The 18,971-nt window shown below is 51.5% G+C and overlaps 1 protein-coding gene across 7 annotated transcripts in view; it reads right to left on the bottom strand.

Annotated features, from left to right (window-relative positions):
• The window catches only part of CNTFR (ciliary neurotrophic factor receptor), a 202,381-nt gene that overhangs the window by 72,699 nt on the left and 110,711 nt on the right, over window positions 1-18,971 (bottom strand). For 6 of the 7 annotated variants that reach the window (XM_027722242.2, XM_027722244.2, XM_027722243.2 and 3 more), the window contains one exon: window positions 12,809-12,890. In XM_027722242.2, coding sequence (XP_027578043.1) covers window positions 12,809-12,890 — 82 coding nt within the window. Of the gene's footprint in view, window positions 1-12,808; window positions 12,891-13,023; window positions 13,167-18,971 lie in introns of those variants that run through there. The other variant, XM_039384257.1, reaches the window with a different exon arrangement.

Here is an 18,971-nt window from a genome sequence, read left to right as displayed (position 1 = left end):
CTTGGAAGACAAGGAACTTCCCACTTCTTAAAAGCACTTTTTGGTAGACCAGGGGTTAACCGACGCTGCTGCCATGCAGGAGATGTGAGCAGCACCTTTATTAAGACTGAGTCAAGCTAAAACAATGTCAAGAACCAGAAAATAAATAAATAAATAAATGAATGAATGAATGAATAAAAAGAAAAGGAAAAAAACCAAAACCCTGCATAGACATATAAACAGATGTTTCTTCTAAAATGACAGCTTCCAAAGTCCCATGTGGTTACTATTCCCCCCTCAGGGATTTTCCTTTCTGTCTCCTATGTTGCCAATGCAGCAGCTATGTAACTTTTGAAAAGCACTGATCAACAGCATATAAATAGCTGCAGTGATTATATTGCAACACTTCAGTGCTTCCCTGAGCTGCAGCTCCCTCCTCCACTGTTGGAAATACTATCAATGCTAATTAATTAAGGGCCAGAGCCTGCCAACCATGGTCACACCAAGTTCAGTGTTGCTTCCTGAATATTCAGGGCTCACTCTCCATAAAAGCAAGGATCAGTCTCCAGCACTGTGTGTTGAAAACAACAGAAACTCTTTGCAAGCCAGGAGGGACAGACAGACAGACATGTCTGTCTCCGAGCTGAAAGGCAGAGGAATTACCTGTGCCAGGGCAGACCCAGTGCACTGCAGCTGTAAATCAGCAAAGGGCCACTGACACGATGGGAAGAGCAATGAGGCAGCCTGCAGGCAGTCCTAAAGGCTCTCTGCCAATAGGAACCACGGAGCTGGCAGAGCTTTTACACCTGGCCAAGGCTAAAAGGAGGATGCTTGCATGTGGCCAGGGAGAGAGCACAAGCATTTCCCGAGACCAAGGAGGAGCAATACCCTTTCTCTTAGTGCCCTGTGACACTGGAAGAGGGGAAGGCAAGGGTGGGTGTTAATGGGTGAAGATGGAGAGGCCCCTTGAGGGTAAAGGAGACAGAGAATATTCCAGCAGAGTGAATGGACTTCACTGGAGCACCAGTGGGAACAGTACTGCAGCTCACTGGCAAGTGAGCCTGTGGCCATGGTTCCTACCCCTGCCAAAGGGCTTGTGTGATGCTCTAAGAGCGAGGAGGCACCAGTAGGGAATCCAAGCTCCTGAGCTGCCCCTTTCCTATGCCACACAGAGGGACCCTCACTTAAAGGAAAAAAGAGACAAACTCAAGGCCCTGTGCTTCCCACCACAAAGATAAAACTAATTTTCAAGTCTGTTGAGCACAGGAACTTATATGTGACTACCAGACTGATGCCTTGCTGCATCCCAGGTAATGCTACATCCCATCCTAAGAGCAGACGTCCTGCAGGGCTCAGCAGCCTCTTCCCACTCCTCACCAACATCACTGGATTTTCATGCTTTGCACCCAGCCTCTCCAGTTGTCCCAGAAGCTAGCACAGATTGTGGCAGGTCCCGGGGCTCACAGCTATGGCCAGACATGGAGGTTTCCCATGGCAAATTGCAGGCAAAGGACTAGACAGACAGACATTAGCTTCTGGATTTGATGCACTCTCACTCCCATGAGCCTGAGTTTCTCCCTTGCACAGCATGCTGTCAGCTGGAGCAACCACACCACAGTGCAAGCAAGCCACAGACACAGCAGAGCCCAACCTGCCAGGGCTTGTGGCTTGGCTGGAGTCAGAGGCTCTCTGTGACTCATCCTACAAAGTCTCAAGTTCATGGCTATGGCTGGAGAATCCCCTTGGGTACACTCCAGGCTCAATTTACTGTCCCCCTGGGAGCAGATTTGAGTGTAAACAATTCAGATGATGAGCAGAGCTCGCCTTGGAGAAGGTCCTCACTTGAACGGATGCATGGATGTGGGGCTACAAGGACAAGCTCCCAGAAGCAGACCCCCATGTGTATAGTCTGCACCACACAGATTTTCAGCTGGCACTGCTGTTGTGAGCCTGCCCTCGTGCTGCTCACAACAGGATGAGACTCTGATCCCCCTCTGCAGCTCTGTCACCTCTGTGAGGGATGCTTATCAACTTCCTTGGCTTTATTTCGGTTTGGATCCTGCAGGCAGCAGGTGTGGCCCCTTGCGAGCAGCACAGACCAGTGGAGCACAGAGGGGACCTTTGTCCAGAGAGCAGAAGCACCCTTTGGAATAGCAAAACATCCATCCCCCACCATCTCTCTACCAGCATAGCTGTGTTATTCAGCAGCGTACCCAAGGCCTGGACATCAGGAATTCATGCACACACATGCACACCTCATTACACCTTAGCAAATACCGCAGGAATCCAGCAAGACGTGCCATATGCTGCAGCTCTGCTTTAGCTTGTGCATCCGAGTCGCTTCCTTGGTGTGACGGTGCCAGCTCTGCTCTGCCTACAAAGCACACAGGTCTTGGCCAGCAGATGCCCTACAGTCTCCCAGCCTTGCAGGTCAATGTTTTCTAGCATCAGCTCTGCAGACCTCTGGCTGTTTTGCAAAGCCCTAGAATAGATAACTAAGAAAAGCTTGGCTACCGGCAGATGACTTAAATTTTCTACAATAGTCTGCTCTGGGGGAAATGCTGCAGGCTTTGCAAGCTAAAAAAGCTAGGAAGGTCAAGTGTGTTGAACCTGGAATGTAAGGCAGTGCATGGCTCTGTCACCTGTGTGCACCCTGAGGTGAGGCTTTGCCCCATCCACAGGGAATTTTGCACTGAGAGGTGAATATGTCTTCCCAGGGACTTTCCCTGCACACAGGTGTGCACGACTGTGCAAGGAGAAGCTTTTAGCCCCTTCCCCTTGTCTCTTGAGTGGAGACAAATGCTGTGTTACCCTCTTCTGTGAATCACATCCACAAAACCCTTTCCCCAACAGCAGCCTCCCCAGTATGGCTCTAGTCAAGGAAAGGCAATGCAATGAGGCTCCAGACTCCTCAGCTTCAATTAGCACCTGATATCAGCCGAGCCTAAATAACAGTCTTTCCCAGCAAATTGTACACCCAGAGATCAATGGTCCACACACAGGACTAATATCGCAGTAACCCCTCCTGCCTCCATCACTGTCAATTGCCTCATGGTTTCACTTCACTTCTCCACCTGATGGGCCTTCCTGGAGCAGTCATTACAAGGTGACACACATCACTTTTCCCCTCTGTAACAAGTCTGCCACAGCCTCTCCTCAATCCTTCTTCTCTTTCTCCTTTTAATATGCCTCAATTATATTGGCTTCTCTGCATGGATCCACTTCATTTAGTGCTGCCCAAGACCGCTTATCCTGAAATATGCTCTTTTCATCCACAGCACAGACTGCACACCTTGCAAGTTGTTCTGTTTATTTTTTACACTCCAGCATCTTCCACCCTGATTAGGAATCTGAGTATTAGGTATTTCCCTTTCCACAGAAGCACATTGGCTGCCCATAGAAATTAACCCCACCAAAGGCTTTGATAACAGAGGTTTGTGCATGTTGTGTCCCAGCATCTGCACTCTCGAACATGTTTCATGGTATCTTTGCTCTGTTCCCACCACAGAAAATCCTTTCCTCAGAAAGCAAAGATGAAGGTATTTGTGTTCAGTGTCTTGCCATGGCTTTGCTCCCATTATGCAGGACTTTGCTTGCTCCCAGATTTGTCATAGGTGGACTGAAGACAGCAGTGAGTGACTCCATGCCCAACACTACAGATGGATATGCAGGACCTGAATGTCTCAGTCCTGGCCCCACTTGCCCTTTGGTCCTGGCTTCTGCTACACATAGCTACTGGAACATGTTCTGGGGATGATCAGCAGCACCCTCTGCTCAGGCTGTGGGCTCCTGCAAGTGGTGCCCGGAGCTGCCCACAGAGCAGCAGCACTTTGCTCTTTCAGCTTGACAGGAGATTGCCTTTGCAGTCCCAGAGTAGCCTATGATCCAGGACTTCAGACACTGGAAATCCTTCAAATCAGATAACTAATGAGTGGCACCTTCAGTCCAAGTTCTGTTGGAGACACGTCTCTGAACAAGTTGGCTGGGGCAAGGCTGCTCTGGAAACGTGAGATGACTGGCTCCCTGGGATGGCCACATGCAACTTCTGAGGTGAGACCTTTCTGAGCTTTTGGAGGCTAGTTGAAGCCAAACCCCTGAAGCACTAAAGGTTTCCACTCCAGCTGTCACTTGTTTTATGAGATCTTCCATTTCTGGAAGCATTTGAGAATGTAAAAGCAGGACGAGGATTGCTTCCTCCTACACTAAAAGGAGTTCAGTGCTAGGACAGAACATGGCCCTTCTTCAGCAGCCAGAGCTCACGTAATGAGCAAGGCCCATGGCTATTCCCTGGGTGCTAGGCTACACCTCAGCTTCCCAGGGTCTGAAAATCAGTGCAAATGAGACTTTTGCTTCCTTTAGCATTTGGGGGCCCCCAGCTGCTGTGGCAATTTACAATCAGGTGTCAGCAGAGGAAGCAAAGCTCCTGCTCCACACAGCAGGACGATGCCACCCCAAGAAGGAAATCCCAACCCTTCCTCTCAGCCTCTCCGCAATAAGCAGGGCTTGCTTGGCAGTGGGTTTCAACACGGGTTTATTGGCAAGGACCCTCTAGCTTATGCAGATGCTCCACGAACTGAGTGCTGCTCCCCATCCCATGCTGCCCTCTCAGCACATCTACACAGGCAGAGAGGGCCTGACTCCTGCCCATAGGTTGTGGCCGCATTGCCCTATGGCAGCAGTAACTCTCCACTCAAAGCTTCTCTAGGTGTCTGGATGGACTACAAATCCCATTCCTCTTCCTTCACTGCCTGTTGGTGTGTAATGAAGTCTAAGAGACTACTGAGACATGTTTTTCCTTGCCACTGGCAGAACTAATGAATCCTGGCAGACTGCGATCCTCCCGGCAGTTTCCTCTTCTCACCACAGATGTGAACTATTTTCACCAGTTTTGTGGGATCAAAGGCTTGCCCAAAGCTTGACAGATGCACACTTTTTAGTTCTATTTTCTTTTTTCTTCCCCCCCCCCGAGATTTGTGATCTGCTTCAATACCCAGGACCTGCAACTGATGGAAGGTTCCTATTTTTGTAGCATCACAGGTATTGCCAGTAGGTTTCCTTCCAAACTCCTGGACGGCTCATGTAGGACAGAACCCTGCTATCCTCCAGGACTTCATCAGCTGTATTTCAAACAACTTCTCCCATTTCCAGGAAGGGGTAAATTCAGTTGAAATGCCTCCAGCCAGACTTGTACAACAAAAGCATGCGGCTCTTTTGCAATGCCCTCTGCATATCTCCAAACTTTGGTAACTTGCAAAAAGCAAGTCTTCAAAGCCCTGAACCATCAAGCTGTGTTTCCTCTTGTCTAAATGACACACCCTCTATTTTTCTTTCTCTTCTTCTACTCTCTTCCCCACTTGTACTTCAAGAACATCTCACCTCCTGCATTCAACAGCACTTTGCACAACAGGACATCAGTCATCAGTCTCATGCTGACCTGTGGCTCTTTTCCAAACCCAGACCCAAGGTGAGAGCTGTGAGATCTCCATTCCCTGTCTGAGAGGCATGAGCTGTGCTCCTACGTGTCCCAGCAAGGCAGGCCACACTGCTCCATGCACCAGCAAATTTCTGTGGTGAAAAACTGACAGACACTGCATTGGAAATCAACCCTCTTGATTTCCCACCTCCCAGGAGGGAGAAGCAAGCCTGGGATGTGCTCCTATGGGGCTGTTCTGCATTGCTGACTGGACCCCCAGGGAATGCTGGGCTCTGGAACCTGTGGAGTGATGAGGCAGTGGGCAAGGAAACACAGGCACTAAAAATAGGCTGTTTGCGGTAGGGGCTGACCACATTTATTAGCAAGCCTGTGCTCTGGCTGACCACAAGGTCAGCTGCCGAGAGCTTGGCCATAATTCACTCTGTGTCTGGGCAGGAAATCTACTTGAGCTCAGAGGGATGTCCAGTAATAGAAAAAGTTGTTCCAGGACCTGGGGCTATTTTTGCTGTTTTCTTTCATTTTGCAGACAGGGAAGCTTTTGGGAGATGCATCCTGTGCTGGGAGGAAAAAAAAAAGCCAGGTGCTCAGGGACAGACGGAGGGGTAGAAAAGAAAAGGGGAGCATGCAGATGTTTGTGCCTGTTTGGGTCTGGGGTTGTTCTTCTTAGACAGACTCACCTTCACCGTGTAGGGCAGGGAAGCAGTAGGGGAAGATCAGAGCAGCAAGGGGAACCTCAGACCTTGATGGGCTCTTAAACACCCTAACAGCATGCAGCAGAACTTAATGGGTTGCAGCAGGGGTGTCGCTGCAGGTGGGGTGGGTTGCTGTCTCTGCTGCTTCCCTGCAGCTGTGAGTTGGCAGGGAAGATGGGGAGGCAGTGGGAAAACCATCACAGTAATGAATGCTCAGGGATGGAGATGATGGACCTTCCTTGGAAAGGCATCAGAGGGCAAGTTGAACTACAGCCAGGTCGCACCTCTGGCCAGCATGGGGATGGGCCAGCAGATTGGCCCCCAGCAGATGCAGCAATTCCACTAGGACAGTGCTGATCCCCAGTGGATGGCCACAAACTTGGGCTCGGCTTAGCTGTGAGCAGCAATGAGCAAGGCAAAGGAGGCAAAGAGCAGATGCCTGCCCTTGAACGGCAGCCTTCAGAATGATTTAAGCAGGCTCTGCTGAATGGGACTGCAGTTTGGAGCGAGGCTGGTATTTTCAGCCAGCTGGATAATGAGAACATCCAGAGTTATAACAGGAAGGATTAAAAAATGTAATTGCTAATGGGGAATTAATTGTTAATGGGGAATCATCATTGCAGGAGGGTGTTCCCAGTATGGCCCCGCAGGGATCTGTTCTTGGCCAATTGCTAATCACTCGTCTTATCAATTATCTTGAAGGCAACATAAAACTGTTGCTGGCAAAGTTTGCTGGTGACACAAAAGCTGATGTATATAATGGAAAGGATGAGTCTGTCACACACAGAGCTCTGGAGTAGTTAAAATACGAGCCCTCCCTCGGCAAGAGCATGTGTTTTACGCAGCCAAACACAAGTCCATTCATCTGCAGTGGAGGAATGTAGGTCAGACTCACAGAATGTAGGACGGTGTCCTGGGGAGGACAACGCTGATAAGGCCTTGGCAGGAGCCACCCAGAGATGAAGTGCCAGTGCACTGTGCTGAGAGCAAAACTTGGCCAGAGACATAAGCAGGTGTCACAGGAGGTGGGAAGGTGCTGTACAATAAGAAGACAGAGCTTTTTCCTGTACTGGCTCCAGCCTGAGCCTGAAAGGAGGCTTTGTGGGAAGCAGGCACCATCTCCAGCCTCCCAGCCGGCTGCTCAGTGCAGTCCCTTTGACCTTGCCTTCCTCAGCAACTGCCTGTGCCCTGGCAATTACAAAAATTCTAGATCACTCTGTTGCACACGCATCTCGCCCTGGGGAATGCATGGACAAACAAACAACAAATGACAGATGTTAGTCATGTCACTTAATGCATGACTGAAGGACACTGATAGTGCCATGAGGGAGAGGAGAGGAGAAAGGAGAGAGCAAAGAGAGAAGAGAACCTTCTGAATATATATTTGTAGACAGTATTCCTGCAGAGCCATCTTAGGTTGGATGCATATCTCCCCTGTGTGCCCATGGGCACAAGATCAAACTTCAAGACCTAGGTACCTCATCACACCTCTTGAATCCAGGCACCTAAATTGAACTGTATTTGCATAACAACCAAAACCTACACAGATGTCTACAAACAAAACACACAGTCCTGTGTGAATGTCCAAACCATCTCCTGCACAGAAAATCCAGAGACCACCAACAAAAGCAAAGCAACCAGTTTAAGCATGCCAGGCAGATGGCATTCCCTGGCATGGACTGAGTGATGTGGAGGAGGCAGAGTCCAGAAAGAGCTGGTCACATCCCTGTCAGCCTGCAATTGCCACACAGAGAAAGCTGGACAATGTGAGGAGGGGAGAGATGAACATATCTACAGCTGGTTTCTCTTCAAAAAGCCAATTTGCATGGCTTTGCTGTTCATTTTGAAGGCTATTTACTGGTCCAGGCTTTGTCTTAGCTGAAATGTGGGCAGCATTTCTAACGAGGCACATGCAAACTGGAGCTCTCGGGAGGCTTTGCAGCAGAACTGACTGCAAAAGATTAGTGTCAGGGCTTAAGAGAGCAAGAGAGAAGGGAAAGTAATGAAACAAAATCTCTCTTTTCCTCGGCTGAGGAATGATGGGGGCTAATTGCTTGTCGCTGCTGAGAAAGAGAGGAGATAGGAGCTTCTGCACCTATCAATAAATTAAACCAGGCATGTGGCATCTGAAATGCATTCATTTCCAGAGACTTTTATCTCTTTGTCTCCTCTCTTGGGTGAAAACATAATTATTGTTTAAACATGAGTTAATTCAGCAAGGAGAGGATCAATAAAGCAGAATTACTCCTCTTTTAAAAGCAAAGAAATCTCAATCTGGGACAGTTGTGGACATAACTCTGGCAGAGCTGATGGATGGGGAAGATGCCTAGGTCATGGCAGGAGTCTGGGGAAACAGAGTTCTCTCTTTCCAGGACTCCTGTAGCCTTTGGGTCTAAGAGAAAAAGATGATTCCAACAGTAGGCAGGCATGGCATTCAGTAGAAAAGCTGAAATCACCCATGCCTCTACACTTTATAGCATGATGTGTAGTTAGGCATCTCCACTATGTACACACTTCCCATGTAAGGGCTTTGGTAAAGCTCCAGGGCTCATGCTGTGACCTCTTCCTTTCCTTTAAGGGTACCCAAGCCCTGTTAGGGAGAGGGACCCCTGCCAGCTCTGCTCTCACACAAAGGAGATCTTGGACAATCAAAGGTGTGAGTATCACAGCAGGCAGCACTGCATTGGTGCTCTGCTGAGCTTTCCCCATCACCTTCCTCTATTCTGAAATAAATTGGCAGCAACTACTGCCTGGAGAACAAAACACAGGAAGGAAAACTGAGCTATCCACAATAATAGGAAGATGATTAGAGAGCTACAACACCTCTCCTATGAGGAAAGGCTGAGAAAATTGGTATAGTTTAGCCTGGAGAAGAGAAGGCTCTGGGATGACCTTACAGCACCTTCCAGTACCTAAATGGGCTACAAGAGATGTGGAAAAGTGACTTTTCACAAGGACATGTAGTGACAGCACAAGGGGTAATGGCTTTTAAGTGATGGAGGGTAGGTTTAGATTAGATATTAGGAAGAAGTTCGTCACCTTGAAGGTGGTGAGGCCATGGCACAGGTTGCTCAGAGAAGCTGTGGATGCCCCATCCCTGGAAGTGTTCAAGGCCACGTTGAATGGGGCTTCGAATAAACTGGTCTAGAGAAGGTGTCGCTGTCCATGGCAGGGGGGTTGGAACTTGATGATCTTTAAGGCCCCTTCCAACCTAAACCATTCTGTGATTCTGTGATTCTATGTGGAGAATACTAGGTTCCCCCCTATGGTCTTCAGCCTGTTGTGCCTCCTCTGATGTCTCCCGTACTTCCTGCAGCTCCTGTCCATCCCTCCATGCTGGCTGGATCTGTGTAGATGTGAACAGCTCTGCCCAGGGCAATGCCTGTCTCTGGAGGCAGCCTGGCCCAATCTGGCAGCCCCATCCAAAGCTGCTTATTCGTGCACTGGGGATGACACCCCTGGACCACTTGCTCTGTGAGTCTGGCAGGAGGGTCAAACAAACATATTCTGACAGCTAGTGCCTGTAAACCTCATCTCTTTTTATCCCGCTTCCAGCTTCACCCAGTGCATCACCTTTTCCTCAGCTGAACAAAGAGCCTGAGGTGGCTGTTCAGAACGACTTGGTGCCACTGGCAGGGCTGGTAAGATTGTGTGTTTGATGGAGCAAGCAGTGATCCCACCCATGCCGAGCACGCCACAGGGGCCTGCCAGAGCCACCCAGTGTGAGGGGCTGAGTGGCATGGGGTGAGGGGTTTAGTGGCAATAGGATTAGCAGTGAGTGCACGGTGCAGCTCCTGGCCAGTGGCAGCACCAGCGGCACCCGCGGTTCAACCCGGCTGCTCCAAAACACAGAACCAAAGACCCCTCGGTGGAGGTGGGATGGTAGCAATCCCGATTCAATGGTTTGAGCTGTTCTGGGCATAAAGACACGAGCCAAGAAATCAGAGATGTTTCTTCTGGGAGGTGGCACCCCTGCCCGCAGCCAGGCATTCTGTCCTATCCACATGCCCCCCCAGTCAGGATAACACAAGGTACTGTGCCATGGGAGAGTCACTCAAGAACACTCTCTTTCACTGCCCCTCCTGTTGCCCTTCCCTGCAACAGGACACCCAAACCCCTTTGCCCGAGCCAGGACATTAGTGCCAGCCTCTGAGCAACCCTCTGGGGCTGCCCTGCTGGATATTTCTGGTCTCCCACCACACAGTGCCCACCCCCCATGGGTAGCTGGAAGTGGCAGTGCCCAGTGAGGTGGTGAAGGCAAAACCTTAGCAACCTGCCATGGATGCAAAGCAAAGGAGCACTGCGACCCTTGGGAGGAAGTGTACCCCAAATCTGCTGACCTCTGAGCCCCTCCACTCCCTTCCGCCAACATAGGCGATCATCCTGAGCTTCCACATCCTGGCCAGATGCACCCTTTGCTCTGCTGGCTTCAAGGAGAAGGACCAAAGACGAGCAGCAGAGGGGTTAATGCACAAGCAGCCTCACCTTCACCAAGCCTGATGCTGCTTTTATTAATTCATGTGGCACTTTGCAGGACGCTCCAGTAATCACCAGGGTGCACATGAGAGCCAGGAGCGGGTGGCCAGGCTCAAAGTGCTCGTGCTCACTTAACAGCTTGTCACATCCTCCTCACTCAAGTATTCAGTGCTAATGCATCTCTTAAAGTGCTTCATGAGCTATTAAAGTCGAACGTGCCTCAAGTGCATGATAAATGGACTTTATGCCAGCATCTTCCCCCTATTCCACCCAGTCCCTGCCACCAGTGGGATTAATGCATCCTCCCACCCCATTCCTGCTGTGCTTTTCCAGCCCGAGGGCCCTGCTGGTGGGAGATGAACCCTGGGGTTGGCTGGTGAGGAGAGGCTGCAGCACAGCAGGGGGTGAGCTCTGGGTGGGGGGCACAGAGCACAACCCTCGGGTCTCAAACGGGGGCAGACACTCCCCAGCTTGACCCGCACGTGTGCAGCCTCTCCAAGCCAGCCATGCTGGGATGGGCAGGAAACCTGCTGCTCCAAAGCCCCTGCCCAGAGCATCCCCTCAGTGTTTCAGAGAGGTGCCCAGGATGGACATGCAGTGCCTCTGGAGAACAGATTGAGGACAGACCTGGAAGTGCCCTACTAGCCTTCCTCTAGCCCTGTCTCCTTTTTATGTCCCTCAGAGCAGAGCACTCTCTCTGGCTCTTGCAGATGGGAAAAGCCCTGCCTCACTTTGCAAACCCCATTTGCAAAGCTCCCTTCCAGGCACAGGCAGGCAAGGGAAACAGGAGGGACACAAGGCCAGGGGAGGCTATGCTGCCAAATCCCTGAATCCTGCTGGATCACAGAGTAGAAGGTGACTGTCACTGCAGCTCTGTGCCAATACGCTGCTGTCAGTGGCAAAATGCATGACTCTGCTCAGCACTGGTGGGGAACAGCATTTGTTTCTGCCTAGATAAAAATTTTCCAGCATGTGTAACCCTAAAGTACCTGGCATTTCTGTGTTTTGTGCATCGCTCTGTGTGGAGGTGTGGGCTGACTTCCCTGCAGCATAGCAGGAAGCAGCCTGGTGCATCCAAAGAATGCTCTGGTAGTCTTGGGTCTTTCAAAGCTTCCCAGGCAGCCGTCCTGCAAGCACAGCAGGGCCGAGCAGCTTTACTTCTCTGCAGGAAGCGTCACACCACCACAAGCAGCACACACAAGATCAGCACCCAAATGTTTTGAGCAGGAACTCTGGGAAGGGACTGGGGATGTTCCTGCAATACCAGCCAGCAAGCTCCCGCTGTGTCCAAAGAGTGGTGGTCCCCATGCAATAGAGAGGTGCTGCCAAGTCCCAGCTGCTTTGTGTCCAAGCTGGAAGCTTTTGGCAATGTAAACCTGCCCAGATGGATTTAGGGCAAGTCAGTGGGGCACTCTGGCTGGGTTCCTCGATTTCACAGAGCCCACAGATAAATAGATGTCTTTACTGGAGTTAATCAGCAAAATCCCCCTCTATCATCCACTAGAAGCAACTACAGACAGGCTGACTGCCAGGAAAAGCAGTACATTTTGGAAGTCCCCCATTTAGTCCCATTTTTGCAGGGCTGGACTCCACAGCGGAACCTAACCATCCCCCATAACCTTCCTGCTTCCTGCCTAGACTCATGATCATGTGGGGCCCTCCAGCTCCCAATGCTACCAGTGACTCCAAAATATAGTCTGTCTAAAGTCACAGCTAAGGTAGGCCCTGAATCCTCTGCCAACCTGGAGAGAAGTGAGCTAGTGGTGGGTGCAGATGTGTGGTGGCAATGGGGATCAAGTCACTCCAAGGAGGTGAGAGCAGGATGAGATCGTGGTCATGGGGCAGGGCATCAGGGTTTGGGGCTGTCATGCTGATGCCTCTTCCCAACCGTTCATCCCTTCATGGGTGGGCTGTGCAGGGCAGTGCCCAGAAAAGGGTGGGGGAAGGTGTCCAAAGCAGTGCTGGCTGTAGGGTCACCATGGGACGCACAAAGGTGTGGGCAGGGAAAGAAGCACCAGCAGGTGCTGGGAAGATGCAGGATACCAAAACCCCATAGTGATGGGCTGGAGGAGACATTCGTCACGGAGAGGAGAAAAGTGGTAACATGCAGAAAAGTAGCATCAGGCAAACCTGGACGGTGCACCCAGCTTCCCACAGAAGAGAGGCTGGAGGAGAAGCATTCACATTTTTCAGGACTCGCAAGGTATGGGAGGTGCGAAGGACTCACCCGGCTGGCTGTGCCTCTGGGCGTACACCACCACCACCGCAGCGAGCACCATGCAGCAGGCTGACGGGACAGGATTAGCCATCTGTGGAAGCAAACACAGGCAGGAGCAGTCAGGGTTGGCCCCCAGGAGACTCCAGTGCTGAGAGCCCGTCCCTCCCGCGCAGCCAAAGGATGTGATGGGACAGCAGGGAGACGGTCATAGAGCCAGACTTCACCTCGGCCACAGGGGAACTCGCTGCAAAATGAGGCATTTTGCTGGCACGTGCTTCATCATTCAATAGCCTGTGGCACTTCCATGGGAGCTGCCAGCACAGGCAGGTGCCTGGAGATGATGATATGCCTTGCACAAATGCTGTGCCCTCCTCATCTCATTTTCAGCATTTCTCTTAAGAAAGTCAAACCCTAGTGCTGGGCTCTCCTTGGCAGCTGCAGCATCATCTTAGGAGCCGACACTGCCTGCAAGAAGATAATTGAAGAGATGAGAGCACACCCAAGTAGTTCACAGCAGCAGTTGGTGCTTAGGATGTGCAAGATGCAGATCTCAGCACAGGCAGCTGCTGCCACTCCAGTGTGGCCTGTTTTGGTGCTGCCCACCAGCCCGATGCAACAGCAGCCACACTTCTGGGCATGGCAGGGACAGCATAACCCTCTTCCATATCTTCAGAGTGACCAACAGATGTGGCATGCTGCCTCAGCCACCTCCTGTCAATATGGGCACAGTCATTTCCCACCTTTCTGGGCCAGAAGAGAGGCATCTCCATCCCAGTGAGCTGTGCCATGTCCCAGGGGATGCTGTGGTGAAGGGAGGTGTGGAGGAGGCGACAGCTAAGAAAGCAGGCAATGAAGACATTCTCCTTGCACCAGCAAGTCCCCCCAGGAGTGGGCAAATGGCAGCAACAACCACAAGATGTCCTGCACAGCCCTGCCAAGCTTGGAGATGCCCAAGCTCTCCTGTTCTTGCAGCCAGGGCTGGTAGAGGAGACCAGAGCTGGGAGGGAGCCGCTGGGGACAGCAGTGGGGATGCCAGCCCACCCGCCAGGAGGTAAATAGCACCATGCATGAAAAGCAAATTACACCTTCAAAACCATTTAAACCTCTCTAATCTCCAGTGCCGTATCGGTAACATGCACAGGATTGTGGTTTAATCTAGAACATGAGTATGGGCTCATTAGCCAGATGGCATCCATTTAAACCTAAATAAAGGGGGAGCTGTATTGGCGAGAGAAAAAAAAATCCACCAGAACATATTCGATTACCCAGCACTGTTGTAGGAGCCCAGATGGCCTCGGGTTCGCAGCAGGACATCGTGAGCCTTTGCAGGGCTGGAGGGAAAGGTAAGAGCAGCTGGGAGGGATATCATGAGCAGATTTTGGGGTGCAGCTGGACCAGCCTGACCTCAAATGCCTCTCAGGGGCAGGGATGCTGTGGGGGGTGGTGGGTCTGAGAGGGAGAGCCTGGAGACGGGCAGAGAAGGGACCCACTGCTGAATTTGCAGTGTTGGGTTTGGGCTGGGAGGAATGGCAGTGAGAGCCATTCCCAGTGTGCTGCAGCTGCACAGCATGGACATGCCAACCACAGACCCTGCTCCCAGCTCTCCCGAGTCACCTTGAGCAAATCACTCTCATTGCCTCCCCCATGCCTCAGTTTCCCCACCTGTAAAACAGAGATAATGAAGGTGACCTTCTTCTGAAAGCTCTGGGCAAGGAGCACTAAGCGCTAATTACAACATCCTTATCATTCCCTCTGCTTCTTCTCTCCTGCTCCTCTTGTGCCTGCTCTCCACTCTGGCTGCTCCATGTGTCCCCTCAATGCCCATAGCATGGTTCCCCCTCTGTCACCCTGTCTGTGCTCTGGCTGCATCACAAGTGGTAGCCTGGGGAGCAGGTGATAGCTGGAACCTGAGGCAGGTGGCAGTGCCACATCCTGGGGCACTGCTGGCATGTGGGGCCCTGAGCAGCTTGGGAGCTACCTGCAAACCAGGATCTGACTCCCTGTTTACTCCCAAATTTACTTCCTACTGAATATTCCATTCCTACAGCCCTGGAAGGCTGGTGGGTGGCACCAGAAATTGAAGCAGGCAAGAAACCAGGGGCCAGAGCCTCCCTTCACCACAGCCCAGGTGACTCCAGCTAGTGTAGCCACCCCATTTCTGGGGACAGTGGCAATGACAGGAGGTAGGACAGACCCCCCAGCAACCAGCCTGTTCTTTGAAGAGCATGAGATCTGCTTGATGTAGCCTTTGGTTTGGCTCAGTGCAAATACATAACCAGCCATTACACTCTACCTCTTGGTCCTGCCAGGGAGCAAAGCCACCTACTGCCCTCTCTTGCTGTTCCTCATCTTACTAGCTGTTAAAATAATCGCTCCTGCTCCCGCCGATGTGCTCGGCAGTCTCACCTAAGGCTGGACCAGCGCCGAGACAGGCACTGGCAAGGAATGTGGCAAGGAATGGTTCCTGTCCTGAAGCACTGATAATCTCCAGGGTGATGTTGTTTGGATACATGTAGGAAAGAGAGAGCAGAGGGACCCAGATGAGGTCCCTGGGGACTTTGTAGCACAGCCAGGACACAGGCAGAAACTTCCAGTGACGGCTCAGGGAGCCCACCACTCAGCTGCTTTTACCCTGCAAAACCTCATTTCTTCTCAAGGATGAGCCCTGTGACAAAGCAGAAGCTGGAGCTATTTTAATACAAAAAATCTATCCAGAAAACCAACTTTTTCTCACTTGAATTGCAATTTTCCATGCAGTATTTGCTTTGTTTGACTGTTTTGCCCAAAGCCATGCTGATTTTTTTTTTCAAGCACATAACAAAACCTTCACAATTTCTGCAGATGCTTCTAATGCAAATTTCCATTTGCTGTATTTGCTCATTTAACTGTTTCTCTAGCACAAGCCAGAATCCCAGCATGTGGGTGCATGGGCCAGTGAGCAGCAGCTCACCAGGTGTGCAGCTCCCTGGGCTGTGTCCCCACGCCAGCAGGGATCAGTTGAGAGGTGATGGAGGGGAACCACATTTATTACACAGCAAACTCAGCAGCAGGAAACTCAGTCTTTTGCGGAAAAGGAAGATTTTTCCCCTGTAATGAATAATTTCTTGTTCGTGGAGAGGAAAGAGAAGCCTGGGCAGGAGGAAGGGATGTGAGGGGACACATGTGATATGGTGGACCAGCAGCTCTGGAGCTATCCTCCCTGTCCCCAGCTTCTTGTCTGGGGAGAGAGCAAATAGTTGATCTTTCCCTACCTTGTCCTCTACACCAAGGGTAATGAGGACATCAGTCATGGTCTCTCTTAGCAGAAGACAACTCAACATAGACATGAATATGGTCCCCTCCAGCAGCTCTCAGTCTAAACAAAACTTCTTTCCAGTTGCCTGTTCCCTGAGCCAGATCAGAACTGAAGGGGCACAGCGGTGTGACATTAAGTGCTGTTGTGTGATGGGGCGAGGACAGTCCCAAGGGGGGCAGCAAGAGTGAAGAGGATTGTTTACCCAGGGAAAAAGCAGGATGCCACTATCTGCTGAACAGTTCCAGTGTCCTCTTCTGAGCAGGCAGCGAGATGGATCCTTTTCAGCTCTGCTTCAGTATAATCTCCAAAGCCTTGGGGATGCTCACTGATAATGGGGTACCAACTGGCAGCTGGAAACAGCAGCTCCAGGGCAGGGCTATCCCTGGCTAGGGAGGGATGCAGCCTCCCACCACAACTCTCACCTGCCACTCTCAGCTCACTCTCAGCAATGACAAATAAATAAAACCTCACTCTGGAAGTGGGTGGCTCCCACAATAGAAAAGTGGTAGTTTCAAAACCTAATATTTCCATGACAAAGTCTGCTGTCAGGCAATTCCCCAGTAGGTGCTGTTATAAGGACTGGCTCTGAAATGGTGAACTGAGGGAAAACAAACTCTGTTTAGCCATTTCCTTCCCCTGCAGCCTTGCCCAGAGCCTAGAACTCTGCAGGTACCTAGGGCAGACACTGCGCTGTGACTGTACAGCAGACAGCAACTGTCGATATCATGGTACAACCTCTACTGCAGACACCAGCTGTGGATGTCATGGTACCCCTGTACTGCAGACACTGACTATAGCTGCTACAGCACACCTGTACTGCACACACCAACTACAAGTGCTCTGCTACACCTGTCCTGCAAAGAGTGACTGCAGCACACCTGTACCAGAGATGCTGAGTGTAGGTGGTACTGTACACCTGTACTGCAGGTGCTGACTGTAGACACTACAGTACAGCCCACCTATCCTGCAGGAGAGGCCACAATCTGCCTCTTCCAGAGGTGTGATGCTACACCTGTAATGCAGATGCTGACTGTAGCCATCACAGTGCCCCTGCACTGGACGCACTTGAAGCAGACACCTCCTGGGCCCCAGCATTATCAAAGGAGAAACACCCTTACCAAATCCACCCTTGATTCCTCAGCCTAGCCCTTTGCCAGAGATCCTGACACAGCTTCCCCTGGCCCTGGGGATACAGGGTGCCTCCAGAGAGATGCCAGCCTTCCCAAAGGGCAGCCCATGATTCCAGGGTGAGCAGTGAAGCACCACAGTGGGCAGGACACCCGCCAGCCCCTGTTCCCTAGGGATTGCACCACTCCTGGGCAGCACTGTGTGAAGGAGGGCAGCCCTGGGAGCAGTGCTTGAGCATCTGAAAGCACCGAGTGCTGTCTCCTCCTTTCAGATCACCCCTGGCAGCAAGGCAATGGAAAGGAGAGGAAAAAGTAGTTGTCACTTAATGTCAGACACTTGCTAACAGCCCTGAAACCTTCTCGCCCTACAGTGCCCTGTCAGCATTAAACTCCACTTTGTGCTTAAGAGGAAGAGAGAAGAGAGGGGCTTTATCATCTCCTTAATACGTGCTATCAGAAAGCCTTACCTGCAGAGACAGAATCCCTGCTGCCTGGAAAGCTTTCTTAAATCTAATTTAAACCCCCACTGCCAATAGAGCAATTAGCGCTGCCCTCCTGGTCCACAAGCACCACAGGGAGGACTGAGGCCAGCTGAAATTAATTCACTCATGGCTCTCATGGACTGTGACTTTCCTCCCTCCACCTTCTCCCTTTCCGGTAATGAACGGGAGACCCCAAGCAAGAGGATGCCCTGGAGGAAGGAGCCCCCCATGGCAAAGCTCCTCCATCACTGTGTCTCTGCCATTCCAGCACCCACTGGATCCCTGGGCGGCTGCACAGACCCTCCTGCCCTTGTGGTCTAAGTGAGGGACAAAAGGTGGAGGGATGGTCCTCACAAAATTTCCCAGCTGTTTTGGTGGAAGATGTGCCCCTGAAGGCAGCTGTAGACTTGTAGGGCTCTTGGCTCCAACACAGCCGCTGAAGCCTGGGGTTGCTCCACTTTCCCTGCATGTCACAGGTAGGGTGTCTTCAGTGAGAAAAGCAGTGAAAAAAGCTGCTCCCCATATTCATGAGAATGAAGAAAGCAGCTCCTCTGGAGGGAGCATCAACCCAGATAAAATGAGAGCTACTTTGCAGGGGGTACTGCAGAATTTAGGAGCTCCAGGGGGAGCTGGGATGGTTTGGGTAGGAACAAGCAACTCATGAAATGGCTGAGGCTCCTTGGGAACCTGCCTGACTGGCAAGCTGGCACCCAGGACAGGTAGTTTCTTGCTCCCATGGATCACAGTGACATGCTCCCACCAGGGCAGGGAGCTGTGGAAAGGCCAGCAGGGTCCCAAGACTCCCAGCAGTGAGGTCTTCACCCTGTAGCTCCAGGGGCTGGGGGATTTCTGCTCCAGGAGCAAGGTAGAGTCCTCTCCTCTCAAACCACACCTTGCAGCTCTTCAAACTGACCAGGAAGCCCTAAAGCAGCAAGACTGCAGTCCACCCCTGTCCCTGGTAGGACAAGGGACACATGCTGGGTGTTATGATTCCTCCGCAGCCTAGGGACAGGCAGGAGCACAATGTCAGGAGAGCACTGGACAAGTACACTGATGGAAACCTCTCCAGTGACTCTGCCTACCAACAGCCCTCGGTGCCACATCCACTGTGGGGCCATGCTGCTGCTGCCCATCCCCTCTTCCCACTTGGAGCCTTGAAGGGGATGTTTCCAACGTTTGAGGACGTACCTGTCCTCAAAACCCCCACCACTGTAATCAGTTTTATTTCAAGTAGAGGGCAGCAGTCCAAGACCAGCCATCTGCTCCAG

This window comes from Pipra filicauda, unplaced genomic scaffold (assembly GCF_003945595.2).
Source record: "Pipra filicauda isolate LSUMZ 115617 unplaced genomic scaffold, ASM394559v2 scaffold343_size770392_pilon, whole genome shotgun sequence".
In the NCBI taxonomy this organism is placed as follows: Eukaryota; Metazoa; Chordata; class Aves; order Passeriformes; family Pipridae; genus Pipra; species Pipra filicauda.
The sequence above is the reverse complement of the archived record's forward strand: the minus strand, read 5'-3'. Positions and strand labels throughout refer to the sequence as shown.